General features: G+C 52.9%; 1 protein-coding gene across 2 annotated transcripts in view; it reads right to left on the bottom strand.

The window, feature by feature from the left end:
- Positions 1-18,019, bottom strand: part of PLEKHM2 (pleckstrin homology and RUN domain containing M2) — a 38,334-nt gene extending 20,315 nt beyond the window's left edge. The window contains exon 1 of one of the 2 annotated variants that reach the window (XM_082685443.1): positions 17,784-18,019. In XM_082685443.1, the coding sequence (XP_082541569.1) occupies positions 17,784-17,843 (60 nt within the window). In that variant the 5' untranslated portion in view covers positions 17,844-18,019. The remainder of the gene's footprint in view (positions 1-17,783) is intronic. The other variant, XM_082685444.1, reaches the window with a different exon arrangement.
- Positions 18,020-20,409: the final 2,390 nt, after the last annotated feature.

The raw sequence follows: 20,409 nt of genomic DNA, 5'->3' as shown, positions 1-20,409 counted from the left end.
TCACGGCATCTTGATAAAGATTTGCCATGATCTGGAGCAGCCTGCGGGGGTTCAGTCATTAAGTGTCTGCCTTTGGCTCAGGCATGATCCTGGGGTCCTGGGATCGAGCCCCGAGTCAGGCTCCCTGCTCAGCGGGAAGCCTGCTTCTCCCTCTCCCACTTCCCTTGCCTGTGTCCCCTCTCTCACTGTGTCTCTCTGTCAAATAAATAAATAAAACCTTAAAAAAAAAAGCTTTTGCCACGATCTCAGGGGAGAAGGTGTTTTGATCAGTGCTGCGGCCCAGCTCGGCTCCTGTGAGGAGGAAGAAGGAGAGAGGGAAAGTCTATGAACCTAAGAAGAAGAACTTCAGGAGCTGTGTCCACGGCTCAAGCTCAGACTTGGGGAGCTGGGTCAGCAGAACGCGACATAAAGGGGAACAGCGAGGAATTCTCCCTTCCCCGCGGAGAGGCCATGGCCAGGAGCCCCTCACCGCGCCCTTAAGATGGGCAGGCTTGGAAAGAACGGGGGAGTGGGAAGGAAGCCAACATCCCATCAACAAGGGCTCTGGGGCAACAGAATGTAGGGAATGAGGATAATGAACGTTTAAGTCGGCCTGAAGCAGTTTCCAGCCTGTCTCCCCAAGGACTCCTCATCACGCGCGACACGTGCTGCTGGAGCTGACGCCAGGTAGGGTTAGCACCCGCTTTTATCAAGTGCTTATTACAGACACCGGGAAGCGCAGAGGGGGTAAGAGTATGGGTTCTGGGGTCAGACAACCTGGATCTGGGTGTGGGCTCTGCTGTTCACTCACCACGTAACGCTGGGCAAGTGCTTTCACCTTCCTAAACTCAGTGTCTGCATCTGTGAAATGGGCTTAGCAATGGTACCCTCCCTATAGGCTGCTGTAAGGGTCAGATGATATTTACACTGTTTTTATCCCGTGATGATGACACACTTTACCAACACTCTGCAATCACCACAGCAATTGCATAAAGTAGGTCACAGAGCTAGTAAGTGGCAGAGCCAGATTCCCTCAATCCAGGTCTTTCTATCCGGGCTCAAGATCCCTGAATGAATAATGTGTATAAAATGTCACCCTCCCCCCCCCAAAAAAAGTCACGCTCTGATCTAATGTGCTGTGGGAGAACCCAAGAAAGAGCAGTGCGGTCTCTTTTTTTCAAGCCACAGAACTAAGCTTTTTCACCAGGGGGTGGAAATGAGCTCAGCGTCTTCTGCAGGAGCTCTTCTTCTTGGAAGATGGACCAAGGAGAAATGCCAGTGCAACCATTTTTAAGAAGAAAGCTTGCCTCTGACTCTCGCCATGCTTTTGCTACACACTGGCATCTTCCCAGCGGTGAGGAAGCGTGCTGTTTGGCTAACGCAAGCCGCAGTTGCTCCAGGAAGCGATCTTTCCCACTTCTGGGAAGAAATACATCCTGTTCATGAGATTCCCAAGTAGTTCTGAGTATTTCCTTTCTGTCTATGTAGATTTGGGAGAGAGGTGGAAAGCGTCAGAGCAGGGGCCACCAAACTATGGCCAGTGGGTCTGCCTCCTATTTTTATAAATAAAGTTTTATTGGAACACAACCATGTCATGTATTTCTGTATTATCTACAGCTGCCTTTTTTTTTTTTCCCCCTAAGTAATCTCTACACCCAACCAAGGGCTTGAACTCACATCCTCGAGAGATCAAGAGTTACGTGCTCTTCCAGTTGAGCCAGCTTGGCACACAGACCTGCTTTTGTGCTATGCTGGTAGCACTGAGTAGATGCCAGAGACACTGTGTGGCCCAAGGAACCTAAAATGTTATCTGGCCCTTTACAAAAGAAGTTCGCTGACCTTTAGATCTAGAGCCTTGAGAAGAGGTGGCAAGGCGTGCACACCTGTGACGGGCTGGGCTGAGAGGTGTCTCTTGCCCAAAGCAGTTCAGCAGTGACCAGAGGAAAGGTCCAAGCCTTGACGATTCATGTATTTCAACAAGTATCTCCTGAGAACCTACTATGTGTGTATCAGATAATCATCTTACACAGAAGTCCCTGCCCTTGTAAAACTTACATTCTGGTGGCAGATGGAGATAACTATGTGCATATACATAACATCATGTTCAGGAGTAAAAATGTTATAAAAATAGGAAAATGGAAAAAAAAATTTTTTAAAGGAAAATGCAGGGTCTAGGGACTCTGTTATAAATATGGGGTCTGAGAAGATCTCGCTGAGGAAATGACTGGGGGAGGAGTTATTCTTGTTAGAGGGGCAGTAGGTGCAAAGGTCCTGAGGCAGGGGCAACAGTAAGGAGACAGGTGTGACTGAAGCTCAGGACGTGATGATGTGAGTGGTTTAAGATGAGGTCAGAGGGCAGCCAAGGGCCACATCGTGTCATACGGGACATAATAAGAACTTCATATTTTATTACCAGTTTGACGGGAAGTTATGGGAGGCTGAAAACAGGGACTTACCATAGTTTAATATATATATTACAAGGCTGCTGTACCTTCCGTGCTGTGTATACACAGACTCTGGGAAGCCATGGTGGGGGCAAGGAGTCTGGCTGCAGATAGATAGTGGAGGCTTGGAGCTGGCTGTAGTGGCAGAAGTGGGAAAGGGTCAGGTTTAAGATCTCATGTGAAGGTGGTGCCCCAGAGATTTATTTATGGATTAGATGTGAGGTATGAGAGCAAGGAAGGTGCCAGGACGATTCTAAGGTTTTCGGTCTGAGCAACTGCATGGGGGTGCCATTTCCAGGTCAGGGGGAGTTCTGCTCTGGACATAGTAAGTTCAAAACACGGCTCAGATGTCTACGTGGAGATGTCAAGCAGACGGCTGCGTAAATGGGTCTGGAGCTCAGGGAGAGGTATTTAAAGCCGTGGAATCGGACGAGGTCACCCCAGGAGTGCGGGAAGCACGGCTCCTGAGTACCGAGCCAGGACACGCCAACGTAAGACCGGGGTCCTCACCCAGTCTGCAAAACAGAACCACTTGGAAAGAGGAGAAAAAGAATCATGCCCGGGCACCTTCCCAGATCAATTAAAGCAGGAACTTTGGAAGTGGAGCCCAGGGACCAGCATTTTTTAACGCTCTCCAGGTAATTCCAAGGTCCAGCCTGGCTTGAGGATCACTGCTTTAGACTGGGAAGGTACAGCCAAGAGGCGGGTAGAAAATCTGGACTGTGTGTGCTCCAGAAGCCAAGTGAAGTAAGCTTCCCAAGGGAGGGAATGGTCTTTTTTTTTTTTTTTAAGACTTTTGTTTTTTAAAAAATTCTTAAGTAATCTCCACACCCAACATGGGGCTTGAACTCACAACCCTGAGATCAAGAGTCCCATGCTCCTTCAACTGACCCAGCCAGATGCCCCAGGAATGATCCCTTCATCCGGGTCATAGTCCCATGAAAAGGGAGGTGCTGGGAACCCCGAGCAATGTGAATGGGGCGCCTGGGTGGCTCAGTAGGTTGAGCGTCTGACTCTTGGTTTTGGCTAGGGTCATGATCTGAGGGTGGTGACACTGAGTCCCACGCCCAGGGCAGACTGCTCGGGATCCTCCCCCTCCCTCTCCCTCCCTCTCTGCTCCTTCCAGGGCTTGCACGTGCATGCTCTCTAAAATAAATATATTTTTAAAAATTTTAAGGTGTGATAGTGGTATTAGGTTATGTGAGAAAAGAACCCTCACCTTTGAGCAATGTTTACAGAAAAATTCATGGATGCATGGGATCTGCTTCAAAAATAACAGAGGGGGGCACCTGGGTGGCTCAGTGGGTTAAAGCCTCTGCCTTGGGCTCAGGTCATGATCCCAGGGTCCTGGGATCGAGCCCCGCCTCAGACTCTCTACTCGGCGGGGAGCCTGCTTCCCCCCCACCCTCTCTCTGCCTGCCTCTCTGTCTACTTGTGATCTCTGTCAAATAAATAAATAAAATCTTTTTTAAAAAAGTAACACAGGGGTACAGTTGAGCTGTGGAGAGACTTCAGCTCACCTTACTGCCTACTATTAGTTGGAGGAAAGAACGAGCGGAGGACGAGAAAGGATGGACGGACCGAGCGGAGGAGACGTTAATACAGAAAGCTCCTTTGACCAGTCTTGTCAAGAGCGGCCAGAAAATGGGAGCGGAGTGCAGGAGAGGAGTCCTCCAGCAGGAAAGACGGGATAGCAGTCACGGCCCCAGGGGAGGGCGGCAGGGATGGGAACCCAGATGCAGGTGGGCTGGTGTGCTCGAAGGTGGCAGAATGAACTGTGCCCGTAAGAAGGAAATTTTAAAATAAGCAAGGTCCTTAACGATAGAGAACAAACATAGGGTTGCCGGAGGGAGGCGGGTAGGGGAGGAGCGAGACGGCTGAAGGGCATTAGAGGAGGCGGTGATGACCACTGCGTGTTGTACAGAAGTGATGAATCACTTAATTCTACTCCTGAAACCAACATTGCCCTGGATGCTAACTAAAATTTAAATTAAAAAAATAAAAATAATAAAAACAAGCAAGGTCAGCTGAGAATGAAGAGAGGCTTGAAGATCTAGAGCAATTTTTTTAAAGCCACGGTCTCCTAAAGTCCTCTAAGTCAGGCATGTTGCCAGACCACACCCCAGGTCGGCTACGCTGCTTGCCTTTCCCTGCTCCTGATTCTTGGGGTGCACCCAGGCACCAGCACAGGGGAGTGCTGGGCTCAGCCCACCCACTCTCTCAAAGCCAGGGGGACAGCAGGCAGGCTGAGCACCCTGGGAAGACCGGCCATCACGAGGCCGTGCCAGCCCCCGTGACTGCTGGGAAATGTGGGTGGCGCACTCCAGCAAGCCAAGAAATGCCTGACTCAGGACATTTTAATTAGGGTTAGTCCCGTGCTCTGCTCTGAGCTGCAGTCGGCCTTCTGCGTCTTCTCTCTCTTACGGACCCATCACCGAGAGACGGTTTCTATTTCTGCGGCTGGTCCCGAGAAAGCCTTCCAGAACTGGTCCCTGATAGGTTAACTCAAAGATGGCTATGAAACATTATAAATGGTCCGAGGAAAATAAAGACGGTCACAGGGGTCCTTCCTCCTCTCTCCCTGGGCAGTCAACCCCAAGGGCGCCGTGGTGCTGCCCAGCAGAGGGACGGGAGGTCCAGACTCTAGCAGCTACCTGCTCACAGGCTGCACTGGGCGGCGCGGGGGAAGGACTGCCGGAGGGTCCCCAGCCCTGTATTTACAAAGCAGGATAAACATGCCTGTCCCGACAACGGTAAGGGGGTCCACAGGGCAGGACAGACACAGTGAACTGCCCGACCGCTGCGGGCTCCCTCCCGGCTTAGCACAGAGCGTGCACACGGCTCAGGCGGGAGAGACCGGCCCCTCCGACCCCGGCCGGCCACCCTGCTCTCTGGGAGACAGTGGCAGCCCTGAGGGCTCCTTGGAGACCACGTATATTTAGACCAGGATGTTTAGAACAGCCTCGCACACCACATCCGGGAGGGGGAAATCCAAAGGCAGGGAAACCCCACGGAACGAAGCGAGGGACTGCCACCTGTCCTCAAATCACCTCTTTTAGAAATGAAATCCATCATGGCCCTGGGTTCAGGAGCTGAACTCGAACGCAGAGCCAGCCTGAGCTGCAAGACCCCGCAGGGCCCCCGAATCCCCCGGCTGCCTCTCTCTCCCCAGCTGCTGCTGCTGCCGGTGCCGGTGCGCTCTCGGGGAGGGACGAGCCTTATAGAAAACGAGGGGGCCCTGCCTGCCTGGCCTTTGGGATTCTAGTCACAGTGAGTCCTGCGGGGTCAGACTGGCCCTGGGGGCCTCACGGACATTCGCTCTTTGTTCCAAAGCGGAAACTCGGAGCAGAGGCAGAGGTCAAGCCATGAGCAACCATGTATCGCCTTAGCTTTGGGGTTGGAATGGCCCTAAATCCTGATTCCTGAACTCCCCTGGGAGGGGACCCCACAGTGGCTCATCCGTAGCAGAGACCGCTGGAAAGGGGTCGGTGTGGTCAGAACCACTCAGATCCACCCAGGGAGCCCAGCATCACAGGTCCCCACCGGGACCCTGCGCTAGCAATCCGCACTGGCTTCAGGCACAGACTTGTGGATTTGAGAAGGCCCGTGCTCACCGTCCCTCCCCCCAAAATAAACAAGTAAACAAATACACAAACGAGGCAGGCCAGCTGGAGTCTTAGGTCTTAGCAAAACTTCTTAAGAATAATAATGTCTGGGGCGCCTGGGTGGCTCAGTGGGTTAAGCCGCTGCCTTCGGCTCAGGTCATGATCTCAGGGTCCTAGGATCGAGTCCCGCATCGGGCTCTCTGCTCAGCAGGGAGCCTGCTTCCTCCTCTCTCTCTCTCTGCCTGCCTCTCTGCCTACTTGTGATTTCTCTCTGTCAAATAAATAAATAAATAATCTTTAAAAAAAAAAAAAAAAGAAGAAGAATGTCTGATCCAAGGACTAGAAGGTCTGGGCCAAGAGCATGTCTGCAGAGAGGCTCCGCTGGAATCACAAGGCTGGGACTGGCCGGGTGGAAGGATTCCAGAATCTAGGAGCAGAAGGACCCCTAGAAATCACCTGGGTACAAAGCGGAGTTTCCTGGGGTGCCCTGCATTGTTGGGGGGAGTCAGAGTGAGGCTAACAGTGAATGCAAGTTTGACTAAAAAAGCAAAAAGAAAGGGGGTACCGGGGGGGGGGCTCAGTCAGTTAAGTATCTGCCTTTGGATCAGGTCATGATCCCAGGGTCCTGGGATCGAGTCCTGTGCCGTGCTCCTTGCTCAGCGGGGAGCCTGCTTCTGCCTCTGTCTGCCTCTACCTGCTGCTTATGCTTGCTCGCTCTCTGTGTCGAATACATAACTAAATAAATTTTTTAAAAAATTAAAATTAAAAAAAGAAAAAAAGAAAGAAAGTCAGGCTACTGAATGTGCTGAAGATCAGAAGAATGATCTGATCCTTACTTTGCCGGCAGGAGAACGGGGCCCAGGGTGGTGAAGGTGCTTCCTGCCTCTTTTGGCTTCGTGCGGTGGTCCTTGTGCCTTACTGCATCATCTGGGCCCGGAAGGAGCTGTTCTTGGAGCTCCTTCTGCTTCCATCACCCCCGGGGGTAAGGCAATAGTCAGGGGTGCCTGCTGTAACCATCTGGGAAGTGCTCATCCCCACGTCTTACTGAGAGGGGCCTTGGGCCATTTCCAGGGCTCTGCAGAAGGGGAGCTGGGGTTGGGGACAAGGGCAGGAACATCCTCGTTGCCTCCCTCCTAGACAACATGAGCGTGTCAGCAGAGGTTTGGGCCCACTGGGTGTCTGCTGCTCCAGCAACCCGGGGGCACCTGCAATGTTTCTGACTTACTCCTCTAACTTTATTTTATTTTATTTCATTCTTTTTTTAAGCAGCCTCCACACCCAGTGTGGAGCCCAACATGGGGGTTGAGATTATGACCCTGAGATCAAGACCCAAGCTGAGATCGAGAAGCTCAACCAACTGAGCCCCTCAGGCACCCCATGACTTAACTGTCCTAATTTTTTAAAAAATTAAAATTAAAAAAAGAAAAAAAGAAAGAAAGTCAGGCTACTGAATGTGCTGAAGATCAGAAGAATGATCTGATCCTTACTTTTATAAATTTTATTTATTTAGTTTTTTTTAAAAGTTTATTTATTTATTTATTTGACGGAGACCACAAGTAGGCAGAGAGGCAGGCAGAGAGAGAGGGGGAAGCAGGCTCCCTGCTGAGCAGAGAGCCCGATGTAGGGCTCGATCCCAGGACCCTGGGATCATGACCTGAGCCGAAGGCAGAGGCTTTAACCCACTGAGCCACCCAGGCGCCCCTTAACTGTCCTAATTATAAAATCCCTTAGCCTGAAAAGCACTGCTTTCCCAATGACAATTACGGTAGATTATGGAGCCAGAAATCACTGCTATGTAAGAACCAGAAACACGGCAGCTCAGAAATGCTCGGCCTGGTTTCTTGGGAGGCATGAAAAACCCTGTCCATCTGTCAGCTCCTCTGCCCGGGAGAGGCTCGTGCCCAGGCTGGGTGGCATCCTAGGGCTGACTGGCCCCATCTGAGTCACCATGCGGGGTGTGCTGTTTGTTTACCATGAGCCTGCACTGCTTTGTAAGCAAAAGGAGTGAAATCAATGCTTCTTAACCATTTATTTGCAACTAAATACACCCAATTAGAAGGGCTTTGTTTCCTACCACCCAAATCGCTAACTCATGGCCCCTTTGCTGGAGAGTCTCTGCTTTTTTGGCAGCTCTGTGGAAAGATATGGGCAGGAAGGGTGGGGGGGTGCGGGGAGAAAAGGCTAAAAAAAGCAGGTACTTGAATTATCCCCGGATTTCATCTTTTGTGTGTGCTCTCTCTGGGGTGTTGGAACAGTGAGAGCAGAAGGGGACAGGCCTGGCTGGGCAGGGAGCGCGGGGGTCATTTGATGGAATATGGTGTCCAAGAGTAGTTAAGTGCCTCCCCTTCCTGGAGAAGGAGTGTCCCAGCCACAAGGTACTGCAACTGTCCTGCTTCCCAACGCAGTAGGGGGCTTACCCTGTCACGGCGGGACTGAGAGTGGGGGTCCTTTCAAAGTGGGGACGAAAGTGGCAGGTGTCTCTGCTGAGGTGGCTGAGCAAACACCACAGCCCTAGAAGCCGGCCAACGGCCCGGGAGGACGTGGCCCAGGCTCTGTGCCGCACTTCGGCCCCTGGGACAGAGGCAGGCCCTGTGGCGTCAGGGGCCGCGTTCCGTGGCATGTGTGGCCCTGACAGGAAGAGGAAGGGAGTTTTTCGAAGACTGGTTCGGTCTTTTAAAGCCTGGGAGCCTCACTGGTTTTGCCTTCAGCTTTCACTTCCCCTCTCCTCAGCTGTACCTGCAACATGACCTCTCCAACGCGCCCCGCACCCGACGGCCATTTTGTTGCCCCAGAAAATGTCATCAGGTCACCGTCTAAATCACAATACTGGTTTTTGAGGACACTGGGGGGACCCCTGCTTCCACCCCATGGTCTGTGCGACATGTCAGAGGTTCACGATGTAAATACAGGGTCAGGAAGCATGACAACAACTCCATGGGTTACACACTCATACTGGCCATTAACGGACATGGGGACAGCTGCGTAGACACCCAACCCACTGTGGGTCGCCGACTGTCTTCTCGGTGGGTCCTGCTCACTGCTGGTTCCCAGTGACTGGAGGAGTCACTCAGCCAACAGCTGTCCAATGAACACACGGTTTTAAGGAGGCCTGGCCTACACAACTGACCCGAGAGGATGGATTATCCATTGTAATTTCAAGACAGACATCATGGGGACGGAAAAGGCCCAGAGTAATGGAAAGAGCAACAGCCAGAAATGTGGGGCAAATCCAGCTCTGCCCCCTTATGGGCATCAGAATCTGGGCAAGTTTCCTCTCCAAACCTCATTCCACCCCGGTATTAGATCGGGCTCACGGCCTAGCCTGTGAGTGTGCCGCAAGCCGGGCGCGGGAAATGTGTGTAACCAGCAGGGGCTGAAGAAACTCAACGCAGGGATTCGTCGGGTGCTACTACCCTGCTACCTCTCGTGTACTTGGCCATTTCATGTCGCGGTGGTCTGTGACACCCAAAATAAAGAACCTAGGGACAAAGTGTGAACAGAGATTGACTACATACCAAAATTAACTTTAGAGATTTTTGCAGATGTCAAGGTTACACTAGTCCTTTCCTTGTTCTCAAATATCGTTGCCTTTCTTAGAATCTCTTAATCCCAACTCTTAAGCACAGTTATCCAGGGAGGAGAGCTGATTCTAGGACCCTTCCTTCCTTCCTTCCTTCTTGATTCTTTCCTTCCTCCCTCCCTCCCCCATCCCTTATTTCAGTGATCTCTACACCCAGTGTGGGGATGGAGCTCATGACCCTAAGATCAAGAGCTGCATCTCCTGTGACCGAGCCACCCAGGTGCCTCTAATACTTCCTGATGTTTGGGGGGGGGGTTGTTTTTTGAGAGAAAGCATGCATGTGTGCACACACGCACAAGCACTGAGGAGGGGCGGAGGGAGGGAGAGAATCTCAAGCGGACTCCTCACCTAGTGCAGAGCCTGATGCAGGGCTCAATCTCACAACCCTGAAATCATGCCCTGAGCCGAAATCGAGAGTCAGACACTTCATCGACTGAGCCAGCCAGGCGTCCCCTTCCTTATGTATTTCTGTAATGCTTGTGAAGCATTCAAGAAAAGGGGGGAACAATAGGCTGCCAATACATAACACAGGGGACCACGGTTGTGTGGCAGGACCAGCTACTGTGCAAGATGGAGGACGTGCTCTCAGGACCCTGGACGGTCATGGTGAGCAACAGAACAATGACCCGAACTTCCAGCTCCAGCCAAAGGCACTCTCCCTGAAACTGTCCTTATTCTCCTGCCTCAAAGGGAAGTTCTAGAATGTTCCCACCTTAAGCAAGCAGCCAGAAGGACAGAGCTGGAGAGGAAAGTTCACCCAAACCAATGGGCCCTGCTGTCTCCTGTGGTCACTCCCCCCACACTGCAAGTCCCAAGCTCAGACACCTGCTGCTTGGTTTCTCAGCCAGGCCACCTGGGAGCAGAAACCCACTGCGTTCTCAGACCAAAGGGCCCCGCCGGCTTCAGTAAAGAGAGGGCCCAGGGTGTGCCGCGATGGGGTGGACGGACCCCCAGTGTCTCAAGGCTTCAAACAGAAACCTAACGTGAGAGAAGCACTTTGTAAGAGGAAAACCATGTCCTCAAACTGAACGGGCAGGCCTTGGGAAGGGCAGCGACCGCTTATTATCCCACGCTGGGCCTGGGCAGGATCACTCATGGGGTCGGGCGCACGTTCCCGGGCTTCCCCGCGGGGAGCCTTCGGGTCCCTCACTGGAAAGGCTCTATTCTGTGAGAGAGGAAAGGAGCACAGAACAGTCGGTGCCAACATTAGGACACAGGCAGGGGGAGAGGGATCGAGGAGAAGCAATCCTGACCCTTAGTACCGCGTGTGCAGGTGTTTTCTCTAGAGCTCGGCCCCGGTGACTCAGGTCACTGGGGATTTTCAGAGCTCTTAAGACTTTTAAACTCTTCAGAGTTTTTCCATGAAGCCAGAGAGCACAAAACTATTGATTGAAACCCAATGATCAATATATTTCCCACATATACAGAAACACAAGAACCTGTCTAGAAATCAACTGCCCTCGCTAATCTGCAGTGAGCTCTCCAACCTAAGCTATCTGAGGGATGGGAAAATGGTGAGGCGCGCCCACCACCCCTGCCAGCCTCTTTGGCCGCACTCACAGGCCCAGTGGGACAACACAGCTGCGGCTTCTTCTCCAACGTGAGCCGAGCCCGACCAGGAGACCCAGCTGGGGGGGGCCCGGCTGGAAACAGAACTTCACTCGGGGCCTGAGCTGCTGGGGCAGCACGTGTGTGCCGGGCAGGAGACCCGGGTGAGGGGAAGGTCTCCTGACCTACGAACATTCGTTCCCTGGATGGCTACTTTACTAAAACCCAGGGGCGCCTGGAAGGCTCAGTCAGGTCATGATCGCAGGGTCCTGGATGGAGCTGTCAGGCTCCCTACTCAGTGGGTGTCTGTTTGTCCCTCTGCCCCTCCCCCACTCATGAGCTCTCCCTTTCTCAAAAAAATAAAACCTTAAAAAAAAATCCACATATTTGCCTTATTCAGAGAGAGCCAAACCGGAGCCGAGGAGACAGAAAGCAGAGGTCATTTACTTTTTATTTTACACATTTCTGAGCTCTTTGTGTGCTTTTATTTGTTTATTTATTTTATTTATTAAAAGATTTTATTTATTTGACAGAGAGGGCGAGAGAAGGAACTCAAGCAGGGGGAGTGGGAGAAGCAGGCCTCCCGATGAGCAAGGGGGACCGATGCAGGGCTCCATCTCAGGACCCTGGGATCATGACCCCAGAGGAAGGCAGATGCTTAACTAACTGAGCCACCCAGGTACCCCTGTTTGTGTGCTTTTAAAAAGAACTACTCGTATTTTAAAAAAAAGATTTATCTGTCACAGAGAGAGCATGAGGACGAGCAGGGGGAGCAGCAGGCAGAGGGAGAGGGAGACGCAGACTCCCCGCTGAGCAGGGAGCCCGATGCGGGGCTCGATCCCTGAGATTAGGACCCAACCCAAAGGCAGATGCTTCACGACAGAGCCCTCCAGGCTCCTCACAAGTACTCATTTTCTTAGAACACCATCTCATTCTCTTACCCTAGTCAGTGTCCTTTACTGGATGCCACATCACCTCCTTAGGCTGGTGGCCTCTGGTCACCTCCTCCATACAGCAGACCCCCCTGCCAATTCTCTACCCCAGGAGCTGCCATTATAGTGCCTTCATACCACCAACCAGGATCTGAAATCATCTTTGTAGGGTGTGTCTACTAACGCATCACAGCATCTCTCCCTGAAACACCCGCGGCTTGAGGGCAGGGATCTGAATGGCCTTGCGAACTGCTACCCCTGCCCTCCTAGGGCCTAGCACCCTAGGAACAGATGGGGAGGGGGCGGCGCTCAGTAAATACTTTTGAAAAACAAAACACAAGGACTTGTGATGGGATTTACCAATGTCCATATTCATTCCACAAGCCTGATATGATACACAAAAACACAGCTGCCACAGAGATTTGATTACCTACAGGCCCATCTCACTGATTGCTTGGAAGGTGACCCATAGCCTATGCTGATGAGGATTTTTCTGCTTTTGTGTGTGTGTGTGTGTTTTTTTTTTAAAGATTTTATTTATTTATTTGACAGAGAGAAAGAGCACAAGCTGTGGGAGCAGCAGGCAGAGGCAGAGGCAGAAGCAGAAGCAGGCTCCCCATGAAGCAGGGAGCCTGATGCAGAGCTTGAACCCAGGATCCTGGGATCATGACCTGAACTGAAGGGGGTTGGTTAACCAACTGGGCTGCCCCCGCGCCTCAATGAGGACTTTTCACACTCGCTCTCGGGCACATATCCACAGTACAGCCCGCCGAATGCAGCCCACTCCTGTCCCTAAGGGCTTAGGGAGCGTAGCCGCTCTCCTGTGTGGGGGAAGGTCTGTGGCTGCACTTGACTAGAAGAGTAGCACCGAGAGGCTGCAACAGAGACCAGGTTGGCTGAAAACCACCTGGATTTTATGGAAAAGTCTGGCAAAGCCTGAGCCCGAAGAAACTGAGAAGAGTCGTCTGAGGTTTTGACTGCAGGGCCCACACAGGCGCTGGCCTGGCAGTAGCTGGTGTCTCAGCCCGGGGGCACGCTTAAGACTGGTCTGTCACCTCAGAAGACCACCCGATGTCCCCACGTCCTCGGGGTCCTCGGGGATGTTTCTGCTGGTCCTTCTATCCTCAATGGCTGCTTCTGCTCTTTCTCGGTAGAAACCAATCTGTCAAGACTCAGATAAGCCCTCCTTGTCTGGGGGTTTCTCCTTGCTCTAGTGATTTTTTTTTTTTTTTAGATTTTATTTATTTATTTGACAGAGAAAGAGAGACACAGAGAGAGGGAACACAAGCAGGGGGAGACGCAGAGGGAGAAGGAGACTCCCCGTTGAGCAGAGAGCCCCATGCTAGGCTCGATCCCAAGACCCTGGGATCATGACCTGAGCCGAAGGCAGATGCTTAATGACTGAGCCACCCAGGCGCCCCACTCTAGCAATTAAAAAATATATATATATTTTATTTATCTATTTGAGAGAGAGAAAGGGAGAGGGAGAGAGAACGCGCTTGCACTCAGAAGAGAGGGAGAGGGAGAAGCAGACTCCTGGCTGAGCAGGGAGCCCGATGCATGCCGGGCTCGATCCCAGGACCCTGAGATCATGACCTGAGCCAAAGGCAGATGTTTACCTGACTGAGCCATCCAGGCATCCTGCTCTACAGATTTTTAAAATTCTCCCTCCAACCATCACACAAACCGCTGGGGGACAGAGGCTGCTTCTTACTCATACTCCGCGTGTACGCATCCAACACGCTCCTCCAAAACAAAACAGAACTCTCGTAAAAACCACTGCCTTGGGGTGCCTGGGTGGCTCAGTCGGTTAAGTGTCTGCCTTCTGCTCAGGTCATGATGCCGGGGTCCTGGGATCGAGCCCTGCATGAAGCTCCCTGCTCAACGGGGAGTCTCCTCCCTCTGCCTCTGGCTCTATTTGTGCTCGCAAGCGCGCTCTTTCTGTCAAATAAATAAATAAAATCTTAAAAAACCATTGTCTTCCCTCCCCTGGAGAAGACGGTTTAGCAGAACCACATGCCAGCTCAAAATGCCAGCGCGGTCTTGGGCTCGGACAGCTCCCCGCACTGTTAACACGTCGGTAACCGCAGGCTTCGTTATCTGCGCCTGGGACGTTTCTGCCTCCTCTCCCGTTCCAGAACCTATGGAACCGGCTTTTCATTCAACTGTACTATTAAACTCTCCAATTCTCTCTAACCCTCTGAACCCTGCCTCCATATCAAAACACAGGTTCCCCTGGGCCCCAGCGGGCTAACAGCCCTGTCGCCTCTCCTGGGTTAGAGCCCCTGCTCCTTATCACAAAACCTGTGAAGATGACTGAACTCAACAAGACTCCTTGGGGAGAGCGGCTACGCCTGGGGGTGTGGTTCCTGGGAGGAGGACAAGGGAAGCTTTTGGGTGACAGTGGTGTTGTTTTTCAATGGGCGCTGGACGTGTACGTATGTTCACCTGGTGAGAACTCATTCAGCTGCACACTTAGTGTAAATATATTCTATTTTCTGCAGGTATGTTCTGCTTCAATAAAAAGTTCTAAAATACCCTTTGCCTGGGCACCTGGGTGGCTCAGTCGTTTACCTGTCTGACTCTTGGTTTAGGCTCAAGTCATGCTCTCAGGGTCAGGGTCATGGGATCAAGCCCCACGTGGGGCTCTGAACTGGGCATGGGACCTGATTGAGATTCTCTCTCCTTTCCTGCTGCCCCTCCCCCTGCTCTCTCTCTCTCTCTCTCTCTAAAAATAAATACATCTTTAAAATACCCTTGGCAAATATAGTAACACACAATGGATCTTTTCTGTTGCAGAAACATACAACTCATTTTCTGCAGGCAACATCTAAAAGGATGGGCAAGACCATTTTACTAGCAGCAGGGCGAATGGAAGAAAAAAAGACAAAGTTATTTATCCAGGAGCTAAATAACAAATTTCGGTGAGACTGGTGTTCAAGGACAAATGTGACCCCAAGGCCGCCAGCCCTCACTGCCCTTGGCCTAAGCCTATCCCATTGGTCTTAGGAGCAGATACTCTGGTTCAGAAAACCAAATGCCCTTCATGATGCAAGAATACAAAACAGTTCCCTGAAACACAGCACACAAAGAAAGAGGGTACCAAGTCCAAATGATGTTGTATAACAGCCCTTAGGTGGTAAGGCACTTAGCCATCTTCAGAACCTTGTAGAAGGAACTGGCTCTCCCACGAACAGAAAAAGCTAGGGCTTGTGCTATGGACTGAATGTCTGTGTCCCTCCCCTCCAAATTCATAGGCTGAAATCCTACCCTAGGGTGATGGTATTAGGAGGCGGGGCCTTTTGGAGGTGCTGAGGTCACGGGGGTGGAGCCCTAATCAAAGACATTGGGGCGGTCCCCTCTGCTTCCCCCAGGTGAGGTCGCAGGGGAAGTAAGCAGTCTGCAGAGGGAAGAGGGCCCTCATCAGAACCCAACCACGCCGGCCCCCTATTTGCAGACTTCCAGAATTCAGACCGGCCAGTGAACACCTGCTGTTTACAAGCCACTCAGTCCTTGGGAGCTTGTTACAGCAGCTGGAACAGACTCAGACAGCTTAACTAAGGCTGGGTCGAGCGCCCTGCTCAACATTCTATATACGCTCTCGTTAAATTTTCACAGCCTTGATTTTATCCCTGCTTTTATAGATGAGAAAAATGAGGCATAGAGAGGTTCAGGAACCTAAGGTTAAAGGGCTGCTAATTGGCAGGACACGCAGCCACGCTCCAGAATCCCTGTTCTTAACCATGAAGCTAGAGTCTAGAGTCATGCCTTTGGTTGTGATTTACCCGGGGATGGCTTCCTGGTTGCTCCTGTGGGACTTCTAGCTTCAAGCGTGCATTACAGCTCAATAAAACGTGCTTATCTGACGCGCAGGATTACAAGAAACTCGACAAGCACTCTCAACTCCTTCCTAAACGGCAGCCTGATCTACAGAGTGAATCTCTGTTTTGAAAAGATTCATGCTTACAAAAATGGCAGTGTCCGTGTCTACCCGCTTTCTACCAGAACTTTCCCCCATTTATTTGTTGGAAATCCAGAGACAAGACACTTGGCTCACCTGAAGCCTTTATCAGCCCAGATTAGATTAGAAGTGTCAGCAGTCTCCCTTTCTCCTCCATTATGAAAGATCTATCGCTTTTTTTTTTTTTTTAAGATTTCATTTATTTATTTGGCAGAGATCACAAGTAGGCAGAGAGGCAGGCGGGGGTGGGGGGGGGGGAAGCAGGCTCCCTGCTGAGCGGAGAGCCCAACTGGGACCCTGAGATCATGAGCTGAGCCAAAGGCAGAGGCTTTAACCCACTGAGCCGCCCAGATGCCCCAAGGTCTATGGCTTTCAAACAAAGCATTTGCTTAACCTGAACTCCTTAAGTTAGCAAAAACTCTACCCCAATTGCATCAGCAAAGCTCAGGAAAAGTAAATAAACAAAACTTTTGTCCCATGTCTGCAATGTTACTTTTAGTTATGCTTTTAAGATGAACATTTTAGTAAACTCATTTTGGATCTACTTTTCTTTTAAGCCACATCGATCTCAATGAAAGGTAAAACTGCCAGTCTATGTCGCTTTTGAGGAATTTACGTATGTGGCGGGGCTATTTAAATATAATAGCTGATTTAATGAATCATCTTCATGTTGGTTTGTTGAGTTAAAATTATCTGATGACCCTTTCCTCCCCCCTCTAAATCATTCCCAATTTCTAAAACTATCAGGTGAGAAGGAACTCAAATTGGGGACAGGGAGCAAGATAAATATTTTCATTCAACCGCCTTCCTCAAATAACTGTCAATTCTGGTTTGGTTTAAGAAAATAGGACCAGGGAGCCTGGGTGGCTCAGTGAGTCAAGCTGCCGCCTTCTGTTTGGGTCATGATCTCGGGGTCCTGGGATGGAGCCCCGCATCAGGCTCTCTGCTCAGCGGGGAGCCTGCTTCCCCCTGTCTCTCTGCCTGCCTCTCTGCCTACTTGTGATCTCTGTCTGTCAAGTAAATAAAATCTTAAAAAAAGAAAAAAGACAACTGGACCTTTTCCAGATAAGCTGACTTCCTCACACATACAGTGACACGCTGTTAATAAGCAGGGTTTTTTTCTACCTGGAATTGGGGCAATGATGTCTACTGCAGGAAGCCCCAGACAGCAGAGTGTCTGTGTGCCACCAAGTTCCATGGGTCACCACCCAAACTGCAGTCCCCAGGCACTTGGGGTTCTCGGTCAAAGCCCTGAAACTGCCATCCTTGAGCAAGACCATGCAGGGAACTTCCCGGGGCCAGAGGCGGCGTCACCTAGAACCCCGAGAAGCGGCGGCTGCTCACGCCCCGCCGCCGCCGCCGCCGCGCCCCGAGGAGCCGGGGCCGCGGTGCGGGGACCGGCGGGTCGCGGCGCCACGGAGTGACGCAGGGCCCCCGCCAGCCCCGGGGGAGCTCCGCGGATGCTGACCTCAACTTTGCTCTTTACAAACAGCTCGGAGGCCGCCGCACTCACGTGAGCCGCCCCGCTTCCCCCGCAGCGGTCCCCCGGCCCCCCGGGGTCGCGGAGGCGAAGGGCGGTGTCCCCGAGTCCCGGGGACGCGAGGGACAACCCCCCCCCCGCCACCTCCCCGGCCCCGGCGAGCGACCCCCGGCGGGGGAAGGAGGGAGTAGGGGGCGCCGGATGGGCTCGGCAGGGGTGGGGGGCTCCGGCCGCGGGGCGCAGGCCGCGCTCACCTTCTTCACCGACAGCGAGATGTTCTCCAGGATCCGGTCCTTCACCTCCCGCGGCTCCATGGCGCCGCCGCTGCCGCCGCCGCCCCGCCGCCGCCGCTTCCCGCGCCGGGGGCCCGGGGCCGCCGCCAACCGCTGCCGCCGGCCGTGCGGGGGCTCCGTCGTGCCGGCCGCGGGGCCCGGCGCCCGCCGCCCGGCCCTCGCCTCGCCCGGCCCCTCGCTCCGCCGCGGCCCGGCGGCTCCGGAGCGCGGCCGGCGGGGAGGAGGCCGCGGGCTGTGCGCGGCGGCGGCGGCGGCGGCGGCGGCAGCAGCGGCGGCGGCGGCGGCAGGAACTGATGTCAGGCGGGGCGGCGCCAAGGCCGGCGGTGGGGCTGGGGCGTCCGCGCCCGGAGACCCGCCGGACCTCCGGCTCCCGTCCCCGGGCCCCCCGGCGCCCGTCGGCCCCCAGCCCCTGCGGCCGGGGACCCCGGACTCCCCCACAGAGCCGGGGCCGCCGAGCCCCAGGCCTTGTCGGCTCACAGCCCCTCGGGCCGGGGGCCGCGGAGACCCCCGCAGCCCGCCGACCTCAGGGCCCCCCAGATCCCCGCAGACCTTGGGCCCCTTCCCCTGCTCTTGCCAACCCACAGACCCGGGTCTCCCGAGGCTCCTCCGCGACCCCGAGCCCCTCCACCCGCTCCGGCCGGGGACCTCGGAGGCCCCCACAGATCCCAGGGATCTGGAGAAGCCGCCGCCCCCGGCCCCGCCGGCCAGAGACATCCCCTCAGCCCACAGAGCCCACCTGTGCCTTCCCTTTCCTTGGCGCAGAGGCCCCTGCCATGCCCGGGATCCTGAGACCCCCTCCCCCGTCAATGCACAGACACTGGCTCCCCTCACCCCCGAGACCCAGGGCCCCTGGCTTTTGGCAGCATAGAGACCCGGGCACCCCCAACCCCGACGGACCCAGAGACCCCAGCCCTCTGGCCCTCACTGGTTGCCCCGGCCCTCACCCGCCCAGAGAAGCCAGCTCCTCTCCTCAGCTCCTTACCCTCCCGGCCCAGTCTTAAACTTTGAGGCCATTTCAGGTCCATGGTGCTCCTCCCCACCTCCAAAACACACCCTCTGCACTTCCCCCCTTCAATCGCAACACCCACTCTGACTCTTAGCCATACACAATTCTTCATGGGTCCACTGACCCTGGGGACCCCAACTCCCTCAGTCCTGAAACCTGCCATAACAATTTCCTCTGTTCCCACATATGCCCCTCTCCAAATTCCCCTAAAGCCCCCTACACTTAAGGAGTTCTGATTCTCGTACCTGGCTCACTTAGCTCATTTGGTCCCCAAATACATCCTGATACATCCATCAGTCCCTCTATTTTATTCTTAAAAATAAAAGGTCAGGGGATGTCTGGGTGGCTCAGTTGGTTAAACATCTGCCTTTGGCTCAGGTCATGACCCAAGGGTCCTGGGATCAAACCCCACATCCCACTCCCTTCTCAGTGGAGATCCTGCTTCTCCCCCCGCTCTCCCTCTGCTGCTCCCCCTGCTTGTGCAAGCTCTCTCTCTGTTAAATAAAATCTAAGAAAAAAAAAAAAAGGCACTAAATATTTATTTTTTTCACTTTATGAAACTTAGCTACATAACAGTTTCAGGTGCACAACATAATGATCTGATATTTATATATATCGTGAAATGATCAGTACTCTTTATTCTTTTTTTTTTTTTAAAGATTTTATTTATTAATTTGACAGAGAAATCACAAGCAGATTGAGAGGCAGCCAGAGAGAGAGAGAGAGGGAAGCAGGCTCCCTGCTGAGCAGAGAGCCGGATACAGGACTCGATCCTAGGACCCTGAGATCATGACCTGAGCCGAAGGCAGTGGCTTAACCCACTGAGCCACCCAGGCACCCAGTACTCTTTATTCTTAAGACATGCCAATTCTCAGGTGCCTGGGTGGCTTGGTGGGTTAGGCCTTTGCCTTCGGCTCAGGTCATGATCTCAGGGTCCTGGGATCAGCGGGAGCCTACTTCCCTCTCTCTACCTGCTTGTGATCTCTCTGTCAAATAAATAAAATCTTAAAAAAACAAAACAAAAAAGACATGCCAATTCTCAACTTGAGCTTCCTATTTTCCCTCTTTTCTGCCCGGCTACCCCTCCCCCAGCCTCCCAGACCTGTCACCTCAGCACCCTTCAGAAACACTCAGTCGGGCGCCTGGGTGGCTCAGTGGGTTAAGCCTCTGCCTTCAGCTCAGCTCATGATCTCAGGGTCCTGGGATTGAGCCCCGCATTGGACTCTCTGCTCAGCGGGGAGCCTGCTTCCCCCCCTTCTCTCTCTGCCTGCCTCTGCCTATTTGTGATCTCTATCAAATAAATAAATTTTTTAAAAATCTTAAAAAAAAGAAAAAACACTGACTCTACAGCTTATCCTAGGTGAAGCCCACCCCACACACAAGCAAAAGGTCCCTCTCCATCCCTCAGTTCCCCAGCAGAGACCCAAGATGGTGGTAGTTATTTGTTTTGTTTGTTTACGATTTTATTTTAAGTAATCTGTACACCCAGCGTGGGGCTCGAACTTACAACCCCAAGATGAAGCGTCGCACACTCCACCGACTGAGGCAGCCGGGCGCGTATTGTTTTGTTTTTATGTGACT

The sequence above is a fragment of the Mustela nivalis genome (assembly GCF_964662115.1).
Source record: "Mustela nivalis genome assembly, chromosome: 10".
Classification (NCBI taxonomy): Eukaryota; Metazoa; Chordata; class Mammalia; order Carnivora; family Mustelidae; genus Mustela; species Mustela nivalis.
The sequence above is the reverse complement of the archived record's forward strand: the minus strand, read 5'-3'. Positions and strand labels throughout refer to the sequence as shown.